This window comes from Podarcis liolepis (assembly GCF_965112155.1).
Source record: "Podarcis liolepis genome assembly, chromosome: 10".
In the NCBI taxonomy this organism is placed as follows: Eukaryota; Metazoa; Chordata; class Lepidosauria; order Squamata; family Lacertidae; genus Podarcis; species Podarcis liolepis.
Genome location: NC_139562.1, coordinates 56,134,787 through 56,148,456, shown reverse-complemented (window position 1 = coordinate 56,148,456; position 13,670 = coordinate 56,134,787). Strand labels below are relative to the sequence as shown.

Sequence of the window (13,670 nt, the reverse complement as noted above, 5' to 3'; positions counted from 1 at the left end):
ATACGCTTCAGGTTACATACACTTCAGGTTACAGACTCCGCTAACCCAGAAATAGTGCTTCAGGTTAAGAACTTTGCTTCAGGATGAGAACAGAAATCATGCTCTGGCGGCGCGGCTGCAGCAGGAGGCCCCATTAGCTAAAGTGGTGCTTCAGGTTAAGAACAGTTTCAGGTTAACAGACCTCCGGAACGAATTAAGTACTTATCCCGAGGTACCACTGTATAAGAAAGTTGTGGCCAATTTTAATCCCATAGCATGTTGTCTTGAGTCATTATTCCACATGGGGGGGCGCCCAGGGTTTGGGGGACTCCGCCTGTCCACGCAAAGATTTGGCCTGATTTTATCCCGGCACCATCGTACAGTCTGGTTATTTTACTGTTCTCATGGGTCACATAATGCACCTGCCTGGGCAAATGGAAATCTCCTTGAGGCAATTCTACTTGGCTGCTTCAGTTCAGCTACATGGCCTTCATATTGCTCTACCCATAAGTGATCCCCGCCCCACCCCCACCCCCCGCCCCCCGCAAATAGAATGAGAGAGAGAATACAAACTTTATTACCTTCATGTTTTTCTCTAATTGCAGAAGATCTTGTTTTCATGCCACCCGTCTCTGAGTAACCAGTCCTAATGATGAAATAGCAGAGAGATTTCTAAACTAACAAGTGCAAGGAAAGGAAACATCTGCATACAATGCTAGTGTGAGGTTTCTTCCCCCTCCCCTTACTCTCCCCCCCCCCAAGCACTTTCCTTTCACTAGAATTCTTTTGGTAACTGCTGACATTAATAAAACGGAAGAAGCTAATCTGGAATAGTAAAGGAACCCATAAAGGAAATAGTGCTTGACCTTTGTAGATGGTCTTTGCTTCAATAATCTTTATAGGGAAAGATAATATAATTTAATCTAGCATGGGTCATATATATTTTTCATGGCATTCTATTAATAATGGTTTAAAAATTCATTCAGTGAAAAGTTTCCATTGCATATGCAAAATGACGTTTGCCGGTTTTTGCCAGAGGCTTGACTTTCCCTATAGGGTTGGGACAAAAAAAAAAGTTGTCACCATCATGTTATGCTTGTGAGTTTCTAAAATATTTGAATGCTGGACAGCATGATCAAATTCTGCTACGCAATTCTGATGACCCTAATCACTGCTACTGATAAAAGATTCACAGAAGCAAACAAATGAAATTCCCTAGGAGGGACTCGCTGCTTTGCAACCCCCACTCAGTTCAACAGGACTTGTAGGAGAAGTTTGTACACACTCAGTTGATGCAAACGGAGGTTGTGCAGTGACTGTATCTGTGCCCATTATTCCCTTGGCACCGGCTCTCCCAAGGTGCTCATGTGACTGTTGTTGTTGTTGTTGTTGTTGTCAGGGATGCAGGTGGAGCTGTGGTCTAAACCACCGAGCCTCTTGGGCTTGCTGATCAGAAGGTTGGCAGTTCAAATCCCTGCGACAGGGTGAGCTTCCGTTGCTCCGTCCCAGCTCCTGCCAACCTCACAGTTCGAAAGCACACCAGTGCAAGTAGATAAATAGGTAGAGCTGTAGTGGGAAGGTAAATGCCATTTCCATGCGCTCTGGTTTCCATCACGGTCTGTTCTGTCAGAAGCAGTTTAGTCCTGCTGGCCACATGACCCAGAAAGCTGTCTGTGGACAAACGTCGGCTCCCTCGGCCTGAAGCGAGATGAGCCCTGTACACCATAGTCACTTTTGACTGGACTTAACCACCCAGGGGTCATTTACATCATCATCATCATTATTCTTATTATATACCACCCTCCATCAATAGATCTCAGGGCAGTTCTCAGCATAAAGATACAAGATAAAAACACAAAATAAGAACAAGTGTAGCTTAAAAATTTGTTTTATACTTCTTCCTCTTCTTCTTCTTCTAACCCATCAATCTGGCTGGGTTTCCCCAACAACTCTGGGCAACTTTTAGCACATATAAACACATGCTTTTAAGTAAATGTACCGTAAGTAAATGTGTACTGGTGTGCTTTTAAATTCTCACCTAAGGCTTGACCATTTGGTTTCCATCCAAGGCACGTTTCTGGAATCCTTGTTTTGCCTGTGGAAAAAGAGTAAATAATTCATCAAAGTCCTTGATTCTTAGTGCTAGAAGTATAAGGACTGAACGGGAACATCTTTGACTTGCCCAGTTGCAAAGAAACATTGGTCTAATATTAGAAACGTGATTTACAGAACCAAGTCACGTGGATCCTATGGCATTCTTCTTGCCTTACACATACACTATAGACGTTATCAATAATTGCTATCTTATAGCAGTGAGCTGCATTCCTTTGTGGGTAATAAGCCAAAGCCAAATGTGGCCATGACCACTCTACTTCCTGATTTCACACACAAACCCATCCCCCACTACAATGCGAATTGTGAAAAAACTGCTCATTCACTCTAACGGGAGATATTATTCACAAATAACCCAGAGATGCATTTTAAATGAAAGGACACATTCTACTCATGTAAAAACACGCTGATTCCCGAACGGTCCGTGGGCCAGATTTAGAAGGCGATTGAACTGGACCCGGGAATAGATTGGGTGAAGCAGAACAATTGAGTAGCTTGTGATCCTCAACAATCTCATTCCTGTCTCTTTTAAATTGAAATGTTTTAACTCTTAATGCCAAGAAAGGTATTTGTATTTATAATTGACTAGATGACCCCAGGGGTCTTTTCCAACTGTATGATTCGATGCAACGAAGTGTATCATTGCAGAAGTCCAAAGGGTTGTCATCTTTTCATGGAATCAATCTCTAAACCCAGAAATAGGATCAAATTGCCATCTTACCCCTTTGGAAGGTTTGCACGTGGTACTTTGTTAATGACGTGCAACTGTTCAAGTAAATTTGAAAGGAGCCAATGCACAGCCAGAATTGAGCCAAGTTTCCCCCCCGGATTCACCGTACGATAAAGGTCATGCATCAAAAAATGGGTCTTGGGAACAGTGGAGGGGAACAGCTGAAAGGGAAAAAAGTGAATGTGGATCAGATTAGTAAAGACATGCAGTTGATTTATAGTTGTAGAAATATTTATAGACTGCTTAATCATAAAACTCGACAACAACAACAACAACATTACGTATACCCCACCCATCTGGCCAGGCCTCCCCAGCCACTCTGGACGGCTTCCAACAGAATAGTAAAAACACAATAAAACCATCAAACACTAAAAACTTCCCTAAATAGGGCTGCCTTCAGATGTCTTCTAAAAGCCAGATAGTTGTTTATGTGGTGTACATAGTTTAATTACCAATAAACCAGTTAAAGCCACAAAGCTGTTTAAAAATATACGTAAAATAATTATCAACAGAACGCTAAATCGGTAAATCTTTTAAAGCAAATATAGCTAACTAAATTATACAACTGTGTAGGTTGAAATAAAAAATCAGCTGGCATAAAAAATGATAGTGAGAGCGCCTGTTTAATGTCAATGGGCAGGGAGGTCAAAATGATAGGTGCTGTCAGACTAAAAGATTTAATCCAACATTATGCGGCCCTTGTGAAATTACAAGTACACACTGATAAGTCTTTGTAACTCTTACTCGTTTAAAAAAATAAGATATATTTCCCCCTATTTTCTTTCTTCCTGCTCTGGTGAATAAAAATCGTATCAAAGGTATGTGGGGAAATATTTGCATTGACAAAAAAGACTTGCTATAAAACAAACCCACAGATGTTGGCTTACCACTTCGTATTGTCCTAGATTCTGCAGCTCTTTTACAAAATTGATCAGTGGGTTTAGTTCTTCTAAAGTTAGACAATGGTCAGATTCCTTTGGGAGATGCTCTTGCTGTGAAAGGAAAGCAGAAGATCATAGGCAGTAAGGGAAGCCTTGGGTCCTAAGGCAAAGTACATGTGTTCTGAGGCAGACAGCTCTCTGCTACTGGCACCCTGACTCCTTGGCCAATAAAAAGCTTTATCACTTGAATCTGTTGGGTTTTTATAAACTTGTCCTTTGCTGGCAAACAGCTGGAAAATGGACACATGCATAATGACCACAACATCCAGAAGAAATCCACCTTGCATTGCCTCGCTGGACAGTTCCATAATGATACTTTTAAGGACCAACACATATTTCAAACACAGGACTATCCCCCCAAAGAATGCTGTGAGTTACCCCCCTCACAGAGCAACAATTCCTAGCATTCTTAACAAACTATAGCTCCCATATTTCTTTGCTGTGTTGTAAATGTGTAAGGTAAGAAGGTCAAGTAAGTCTGGACAGTTAAGTACAATCAAAAGTGATTACGGGGTTGCGGCGCTGAAATATACTCATAGTTGAGTAGTTCTTTATTTCGTGCTCTTTATTTCAGCTCATAGGAACAGTGATTGATTTCCCCCCCAAACCTCAGGCTTTATATACATTATTTACAAAATGAGTACCGTCTGATTGGTTGCTTGTGTTTCCCTCCTGGCGCCTGATTGGGCTGCTGCTGTAGGTCAATCAGTTGTTGCATACTAGTATCCTACTGGCCTAATAGGCCGATTAACTTCCTCCTGGGTTCTGATTGGGCTGCTCCTGCAGGCCAATCAGGTTGTTGCATTTTAGGATCCTACCTGCCTATTGTTCTAGGCTTAGTACACAACAGGTGCTCATCTCGCTTTCTGGTTGACGGAGCTGGCATTTGTCCACAGACAGCTTTCCAAGTCATGTGGCCAGCATGACTAAACCGCTTCTGGTGCAACAGAACACCGTGACGGAAGCCAGAGTGCACGGAAATGCCGTTTACCTTCCTGCTGCAGCAGTACCTATTTATCTACTTGCACTGGCATGCTTTTGAACTGCTAGGTTGGCAGGAGCTGGGACAGAGCAACAGGAGCTCACTTCATCATGGGGATTCGAACCATTGACCTTCTGATCGGGAAGCCCAAGAGGGTCATTGGTTTACACTACAGCGCCACCTGCATCCCCATTGTAAGTGAGAGCCAGTGTGGTGTAGTGGTTAAGAGCGACAGACTCGTAATCTGGGAACCGGGTTCGCGTCTTCGCTCCTCCACATGCAGCTGCTGGGTGACCTTGGGCCAGTCACACTTCTGTGAAGTCTCTCAGCCCCACTCATCTCACAGAGTGTTTGTTGTGGGGGAGGAAGAGAAAGGAGAATGTTAGCCGCTTTGAGACTCCTGAAGGGGAGTAAAAGGCGGAATATCAAATCCAAACTATTCTAAGTAAATGTGTACTGGTGTGCTTTAAGTGTATGGTTTGGATCTGCCGGCTGAAATCAAGTAAGTGAGTTTAGGATTGGGATATTGGAGGTGCAGCTGCAAATACATCCTAGAATCATAGTTGGAAGGGACCACGGTGGTCATCTAGTCCAACCCCCTGCAATACAGGAATCTTTTTGCTCAACATGGAGCTTGAATCCAGATTAAGAGTCTCATGCTCTGCTGACTGAGCCATCCGAGATATATAGGATAGGCTGAAATAGTCCATAGTTTGGAGGACTGTCAGCCTATACTTTCCTAACTTCTCCTGCCTGTTGAAGAAGGCCAAATGATTTTTTTTCATAGAATAAAAGAATGCAAGCCATGTTCAGGATAAACAGAATACTAGAAACAGGGTGAGCATACTATCTGAACTTATGAGATTCTACATCATGCCAGAAGCATGTTTCTGGAACCTCATATCTCTGCCTCATAGCACAAGACACGACCCACCTCTGAGTTAAAATAGAGTAACAGTAACATTAACCATGGTTAATACTGGTGCCAAGTTAAACCTGGTTGAGAGTAGCAGAGGATTTTTGAGAAAGAAGTGGCTGGGTTGGCAGGAGTATAGCCATACTCTTATGCTGAACAAACACAGAAAAGCACAGCTGTTTTACAGGGTGATCAGATTGTTTGGTGTTTTTTAAAAAAGCGACTAATTAAGTGTAATAAATATTAGATAAACAGATCTACCAATACCTTAATCCCTGTTGATCGGTAAACGTTCTGCAAAGCCTCAAAGAAAGTAGAGGAAGATGACTGATTTGATAAGAGAATTCTGAAAGTATCTCCAAGAACAGTTTCTTTAACAGTTTGGTCCTGAAAATCCGACTCTCCGTCAGCTTGAAAATCAAAGTGTTCATGTACCTAGGAAGGTTATTAACTTAAGGTTATTAACTCATTCAGAGATGAATATTTATCAAATGCACTGCTCTCATTACCTACAGTTTGACCATAAATGTAGAATCCACCGGGGGTTGTCTATCAGAACAGAATATGGGCAGTGATCATATTGGGCTAGGAGCCCAAAGCAGGTCTGGGAATTGTGTGTCGAGGTCCCCAAGCCACCCCAAATAAAACACAATTCACACAGAAGTTTTGTTTAAGGTTTTTGGCATAATTTTGGCCACAACTTTATTAAAATACAAAAAATGTGAGTGGTCGCTTAGGCATTGGTTGCGACTATCTGACCCTGCATGGGGACAGACTGACATTCGCACGCCTGCAGAAGTCAGAAAGGGAAAACATTTTGGGGAGAAAGATGGAGCTGGGTACCATGCCCTCACCTCTCCCCAAATGCTCCCAGGGGCCCTTGCGTGGCCCTATCCGCTTGACAGGGGTTCGGACAAGAGCATGGCGAGCCCCTGGATTCCTTTAACGGAATTCCCTTGCAGCAGCAGCATTGGAGGGGCAGGCACAGCCAATCCATACCCCTCCACCAACCAATTCATAAAACCAATGCCTAACCGCAACCTTACAAGTTGTGACGATTTGCTACGCAGTAGGCAAAAACCAAATGGCACCAGTCAATCAGCCAAATGGACAAAATTCCTACCGGGCCCCTGCCCCAAAAGCGGACAACCCCATGACAGGTATAGCAAGGTCAAGCAAACAACCCTAAATATAGGGAGGGAGGGCGGGTGATCCAATGCGCGCAGCGAAAAGAGGAAGCTCAACTCTGCAGGCAGGGAATATATAGCTTATGGCTGTCAATCACAAAATGGCAACATCACATTCTCCCCAACGACAAGAGGAGTCTTATCACAATGGTGGCCACTATCTCTTACCCGCCCAGCAACAGTGGGATGTCTTGTTAGACCCCACCGCAACACGTGCTCTCCATGAAGGAGAACACGCTATGCCTTATATAGAGTCACACTGAGTCCATCTATGACACATCAACTGTCCCTCTGGAGGGGCTGACAACATGCATAGACCTTCAGCTCCAGGCTAAATTGACTTGTGGGGATGGAGATAGCCCCGTAAGGGTGATGCAGGTGTTTCATATTACTGTTTCTGGGTTTACTTTTATGTTCACCATTCCAGTTGATGCTTTAAAGCACAGTGGTTTCTGCAGTATAAGGAAACTTCACTGGGAATTCCTATAGGATTTCCTCTCGCTTAGCCACAGTCAGTTGCTCATATGGGGAAATGCTACTGATGCTTGCTTACCTCAAGAATAACCGGATCCATAGAGCGGCTGAGCCCAACGTCGAAGGTTAGCATCTGAAAGCAGGAACTGCACCTGAAGTAAGATGACAGAAATGAAGATCTGGTTCTGTCTTCAAAGGAGGCGATGACCTAAGATACAGATTTCAAAATGCACCCCGTCTCTCTCAGAAAGCCCCCTTTCCCCATTTGAATGACTGGCCTGTGAGAAATACTGTTGCGAGGGGTCTTTTTTGTTTTTGTTTTTTGTAGAGGGGGTGGAGATAGATTGTATGCATGAAACCAGGATTCAAATCCTGGACTAGCCCATAGCTGTCAAGCGTGCCTTATTTGGAGGGACAGTCCCTTATCCCAGCGCCATGTCCCGCTGCTGTCCCTTATTGATGATGTCCCTTCAATTTCCCGGGTTTCAAAGAAAGCAGCTCCTCTCCCTCCCTCCCTCCCTGCCGGCCAGGGAGGAGGGAGGCTCCAACTGTGTTGCTTGGCTGCATTGCTCACCCAATAAGGAGTCTAAGAACAACTGGGGGGTGGAGTTTGCATGCCTTGTGCCGATCAAATCGGCCGCATTGCCTGGGGACTTGCCTTTGCTCAGCGCTTCCCAGCGGAGAGGTGACGGTGGTTTTCCTTGCTGCATCCCCTTTGCTGGGTTGTTGCGCTGTGGAAACCACCGCTTGAGGCTTTGTTTGGCTGCTGGTTGGGCTTTCTGCCTTTGGCTTGGAGGGGCTCAGAAGTTGAATATAGCTGTGCTTGGAAAATCCCTTATTTTGGCTGCTGATCCCTTATTTTCAAGGCTGCTGGTCCCTTATTTTCAAATCTGTAAGTTGACAGCTATGGAATAGCCAGGCTAGCTTCCTGGAGAGATAATGGCCCTCTAACTATGGGCCATTAAGGAAACAAAGGAAGTGACTCTGTGCCAGACAGAAAATGGGTGGGGGCCCCTCCTTCAACTCGCTGGTAGTTAGGAAGACAAAGGCCAGAATTGAGAATTGAATTATGTGAACTAGAAACTAGAAGCTGGCAGCAAGGCAGCAGGCTGAGGAGGCAAAGAATGAGAGCCATGTCTGATTTCTGCCAGAATCAAAGGCAGGGGCAATGGGAGAAGCAAGACATTGAGGCTGTGAGCCCCTCCACTGTAGGCTCAGGTTGTATAAATGTGTAAATAAACCATATATTATAAAGACACCACAATCTCCGCTGATCCTCATTCAGAGGAAACCGAGCCCAGAAACCCTGGAATCTTGCACCGCTCAGAGATTGGGGTTGCCTGCAACAATACTTTAACCAGGAAGGAACAAAACACCTCGGAAAGTGTTCAGTGGCTTCAGACAGCAGATTCCAAGAAGATGTCTTTTAAAAAAGGAAGTCTTTCTCCTTACCAACAGATACCTCTTTCTTTATCTATCCCTGTTTTAGACTCTGAGCGTTCAAACAAACCCATCAAGGCAAAGCTACATGGCTCCATTATGTCCCAGACTTTGGAAGCCAGGTTCAAGGCACCTTCATATTCCAAAGAGCATCCCTAAGAAAATTCAGCTTATTTCAATTTGTGTGCTTCAATCTCCTTACTGGCTGGAGGCCTTTGGTCCGGAAGAAGGGGCTTCACTAAAAACCTCAGTTATCAATAAGAGTTTGGTTATTGCTTCTTTCATGTCCTCCAGCGCCTGCTGTGGGGAACTGCCTTTCAAGACGGTTTCGAAAAAGGCTTGCAGCTGCAAATGAAAAGGAAAAAAATGCAGGAGTTTTCAAAACCCTGAATTATGTTGCATTTCTTCATCCTCATGAAATTCGTGAAGCCCAGCAAGAGATGGGATCCAAGATTATATCTGTAATATGCAGTCTGGCTGAAATAAGGACCCTAGCATACTATCAGCATCTACTGGATGCTGAAGGAACTGGCTGTACCACTATCCGGTCAAAGTCTAAAAGGGTGAAAATGAGAGACAGAGAAAAACATGGGTGGGAACTTTAAAAAAAGAAAGAGATTGTCCTATTGTATTCTGCACATCTCTAGCTGATTTCAAAATCTGAGCACTCTCACCCGTGTATTTATAAAGCCAACTTTCATTTCAGTGCATGGTGGGTAAGATGCAAGGAGCTTCTTACACAAGTGGGGAGATAAAACAAACCAACAAACCAAGCGTTTTTCAAGCTCTTTGGTAATAAAACTGAAATGAAGATGAAAGCACAGGCTTACCTTGACTGAAAAGTGCTTCTTCTTGGGCGGATACCAGACGACAGCAGTCGAATGAATGAATGCCCGCAGAGGTGTTAAAGATGTCACCAGAACATACACTTTGATGATGACTGAAATGTTTTGAATTTTAAAGGTGTCTTTAGCGGGTGATGGATGCCTGTAAAATGACAGCACAATGTTAGGCAAGGGCTGCTTCCTTTCTATCAAAAGTTCTTCCCTTCCTGTTTAACTGGCACAAAAAAAATGCTTCCCATTATGTTCCTCAGTGCTGGTCCAAACATTTTCCTGCTGAAATGGGGCCAAAATGGTACCCACCTTCTAAGGACCCATAGTTTCGAAAATATCTCACTGCACAATTCAGACACCAACCTTTGCCCTCCATTTCACATAGCAGCAATATACCCAAAAGCCTGCAGAACCAGCATGCTCCAATTTGGACACACCGGCCACATTTTGACACTATGCTAAACACCAGTTTAGCCATATGGTCAATATTTGCTTGCTTAATGCAAGCCATAGTTAACATTAGCCACAGTTTTGTCCATTCAGGTGACATGACAAGTTGTGATTGAATAAAAGCAGAAACAAAAGCCTCAGATGTTCTTGCAGCCACAATGATGGGGAAGAGAAAATTGGTTGCATGTGAGCAGGGTCGCCAACTATAGGGGGCTCTGGGTGCCCGAGCACCCACAAATTTTTTGTTGTGGGTGCTCAGCACCTACACTGTGGGGGCCCCGACGCAACTTCTGGTGCCTCACAAAGCACCAGAAGTCACCTCCGAGGCCTCACTACAGAGATACTTTCCAAGGTCTCAGAACCTGACTTTCAGTGGGACTGGAAGTCAGGTTCTGAGGCCGGTGTGTGTGTGTGTGTGTGTGTGTGTAACGTCATGACGTCACATGCCCTGGGCACCCATAACCTGCTGCATATGAGCATGGAACAAGGATAGGCTCATTCACATAATACTTCACTATAGTTCAGTATAACACAGGTCCTGAAAGACCTACATTGGCTCCCAGTATGTTTCCCAGCACAATTCAAAGTGTTGGTGCTGACCTCTAAAGCCCTAAACAGCCTCGGCCCAGTATACCTGAAGGAGCGTCTCCACCCCCATCATTCAGCTCCGAGGGCCTTCTGGTGGTTCTCTCCCTGCGAGAAGTGAGGTTACAGGGAACCAGGCAGAGGGCCTTCTTGGTAGTGGCACCTGCCCTGTGGAACGCCCTCCCTTCAGATGTCAAGGAGATAAACAACTATCTGACATCTGAAGGCAGCCTTGTTTAGGGAACGGTTCCTTGCAAATACCCCTTCCAGTTCCAAAACTGGCATCATAAAGGAATCCAGATATATCATGGGAAAATTGTAACATCTAGTTCAACCCATGCGGACGCAGTTATTAAGAACAGAAAACCAGTCTCTTACTGCTGAGCGTTCTCGATCGGCCGATGCAACATTTGTGTAAAACTTGTCCTTCTGTTATCATCTTGGGACTTCATGGTATGAAGAGGTATAATGTTTGATTCGGGGCAGGCAGAAAGGGCAACTGGAAGATGCACATCTGAAACAACATCAAGTTGGAGAAGGAACGAAAACGAGAAGATCGTTAAAGTAGCTAACGCCTCTCTTTTCGGGAATTGCAATGTTTTGTTATTACTTTCCGCTTTAACGTTTCTCCGTGTACACAGAACACTTTATTATTCCACCTTCTTACATTTTATTTAGTATGCTCATGCCATGTTCTTCTTACAGGAGACGCAGAGTGGCTTATATAAGATTTCCAGTGGGGGAAGATTTTCAGACACTTTGTCAGGTCCTTACAGGCTTAGCTTAATTCAAAGTGGGAAGGTGTTGGTCTTCCAAGACCATCTGTGGTGGCTCATGCACAGTGAAACTGATGGGGAAGACGACAAGGAGGCCAACATGGAGTGGAGCCAGAGTCAACGACATGCAGAGCCCACTAATTCTAGCTATGTCCCCATCTCCCTCCATCCTGAGTTCTGCAAGGGCAACACCGACACTAAGGGCAAAGCTGATAAGCAGTGCCACTCCTTGGACTGGATATAAGAAAGGTGGCAGGCAGGTGGGGGCTGGATGAAGGCAGAGGTGGCTGTGGCAGTAACTGCTGGGATAGCTTAGTCAGTAGAGCACTAGACTCTTAATCTTAGGGTTGCGGGTTCAAGCCCCACCTTGGGCAAAAGATTTCTGCATTGCAGGGGGTTAGACTAGAAGACCTTTGTGGTCCCTTCCAACTCTACAATTCTATGATTCTACAAACACCCTTATAATTAACAGTCAATTGCAATGGGGACTCTGAGATCTAATTTGCACATTTTATTTGAGAATTACTTTTTATTCTGTGTAATAAGAAATTTCAGTGGATATGATCAGCGGCGTAGCATGGGTTGTCAGCACCCGGGGCAAGGCAAGTAATTTGTGCCCCCTAACCCGGGGCAAGGCAAGTAATTTGTGCCCCCTAACCCCTAACCTGCCGCCGCTGCCAGCTTCTTCTTGCTGCTGCCTGGTCTGGTGTGGTGTGGTTCTCTCCCGCGCTCAGCGCTGCGCTGGGCGGCCGCTGCACTGTCCCTCTCCCAGATAGTCCCTTGCTCTCTCTCCGCACCGCACGCCTGGCACCGACCCCCTCCACAGTGGGCGGCGACCCGGCGGCTTGGATCGGATTCGCACAGCCAGCACTGCAGTGAGAGAGAGTGAGTGAGCCAGGTAGGGGCAGAGAGCTGCAAGTGCGAGCGCGCCCCCCCCCCAGATGTTGCGCCCGGTGCGGCCGGCCCCCCCTGCACCTCTCACGCTACACCACTGGATATGATATATAATGCATTGGGGGGGATGTTTAAAATAACTTTTTCTAAAAACCAAACCCCAAAGCCTTTCTTTTAGGTGCTGAAATTCCAATGGAGCAGAAAAGACTATGTTTATGTATGATCATGGCTGTAAAGATGTTATGGGCCCAGGGATAGAAAGAAGATCAAGTCCCAATCAGAGAAGAACGGCAGATCAAGCTGATGGATTATGCCGAAATGGCAAAAATGACCAGAAGAATAAGAAATCAGGAAGACCAAAATTTTAATAAGTAATGAGGAAAATTTATAATTTATCCTGAAAAACACTGTAAACAGCTGAAATTGTTAGTAGGATTGGAATAACACATCTAGTTTAATGGTGAATTTTGGACATAATGGAGATGTAAAAGGTTTGGATTGTCATAAAAGATGTAGGCGGGAATGATTAAAAGTAGGACCCACAACGGGGAGGAGGGAAGACCAGGAGATTCTTTGGAATCTTGTTTTTATGTTGTATGTTGGATATGTGATTGTAAAACTTTAATCTGAAAAACCAAATAACTAAATTCTTTTAAAAAAACAGAGCGCAGGCTGAGAAAAAGACCTAACAAAGAAAAGAAAAAGTAAGAAATTTCAGTGGATCTGATCATGGTTTTACTGCAAATGTAGCGACTGCTGTTTTCCCCACCCCCTACTTCAGATGATGCCATGGCCTTTGGCTAGCACAACAAAAGTTTAGCTGACTTATAATTAAATATGCATTGGACTGGGTTATAGGGAAAGTTTTGCATACCCAAATTCCTTGAAATGGTTAAACCCACAATTATGTTCTTGAGGCTGTGATCCGATATGACACTTTCCTGAGAGTAAGCTCCACCGATCACCTTGGGACTTCTAAAGTAAACATGCACAAGATAGGGCTGAAAGAGTCATATATTTCCATGATGGGGCTTATGATATGCTTTACACATTGCACAAAATGGTGGGATAGGAAGTGAACATATCCGGTGTTTTATATAAGTAATCGAATCGATGGAATGCTGCCAATCACTTGAATTAAATGCTTCCGGCATAGCACCAATAAATTGCTTCACAGGAGTTATCTACGGTGATGAAACTGCAAACGTATTGTAATGAGATCTGCCAGTAGAGGGCGTGTTCTCCCTTTCCCCTTCCCCACGCTTTTGTGACAAAGCCTTTTTTGTTCATATGTGGTGTGGCTTTTTATTAACTGCAGCAAAGTCCATTTTTAGACATTTCTTAATGCTTAAGAGAGAAGTCAAGCTG

The 13,670-nt window shown here is 44.5% G+C and overlaps 1 protein-coding gene across 4 annotated transcripts in view; it reads right to left on the bottom strand.

Moving 5' to 3' along the window:
* CPED1 (cadherin like and PC-esterase domain containing 1) overlaps positions 1 to 13,670 on the bottom strand; it is a gene marked incomplete at its 5' end in the record, with an annotated part of 129,636 nt that overhangs the window by 57,573 nt on the left and 58,393 nt on the right. For all 4 annotated transcript variants that reach the window (XR_014516582.1, XR_014516583.1, XR_014516584.1 and 1 more), the window contains 9 exons: positions 561 to 625; positions 2,018 to 2,074; positions 2,813 to 2,982; positions 3,709 to 3,813; positions 5,928 to 6,095; positions 7,401 to 7,473; positions 8,964 to 9,106; positions 9,592 to 9,748; positions 11,011 to 11,146. Coding sequence is in view for 1 of the 4 variants with exons in the window: in XM_083463401.1 (XP_083319527.1) it covers positions 561 to 625; positions 2,018 to 2,074; positions 2,813 to 2,982; positions 3,709 to 3,813; positions 5,928 to 6,095; positions 7,401 to 7,473; positions 8,964 to 9,106; positions 9,592 to 9,748; positions 11,011 to 11,146 (1,074 nt within the window). The remainder of the gene's footprint in view (positions 1 to 560; positions 626 to 2,017; positions 2,075 to 2,812; positions 2,983 to 3,708; positions 3,814 to 5,927; positions 6,096 to 7,400; positions 7,474 to 8,963; positions 9,107 to 9,591; positions 9,749 to 11,010; positions 11,147 to 13,670) is intronic.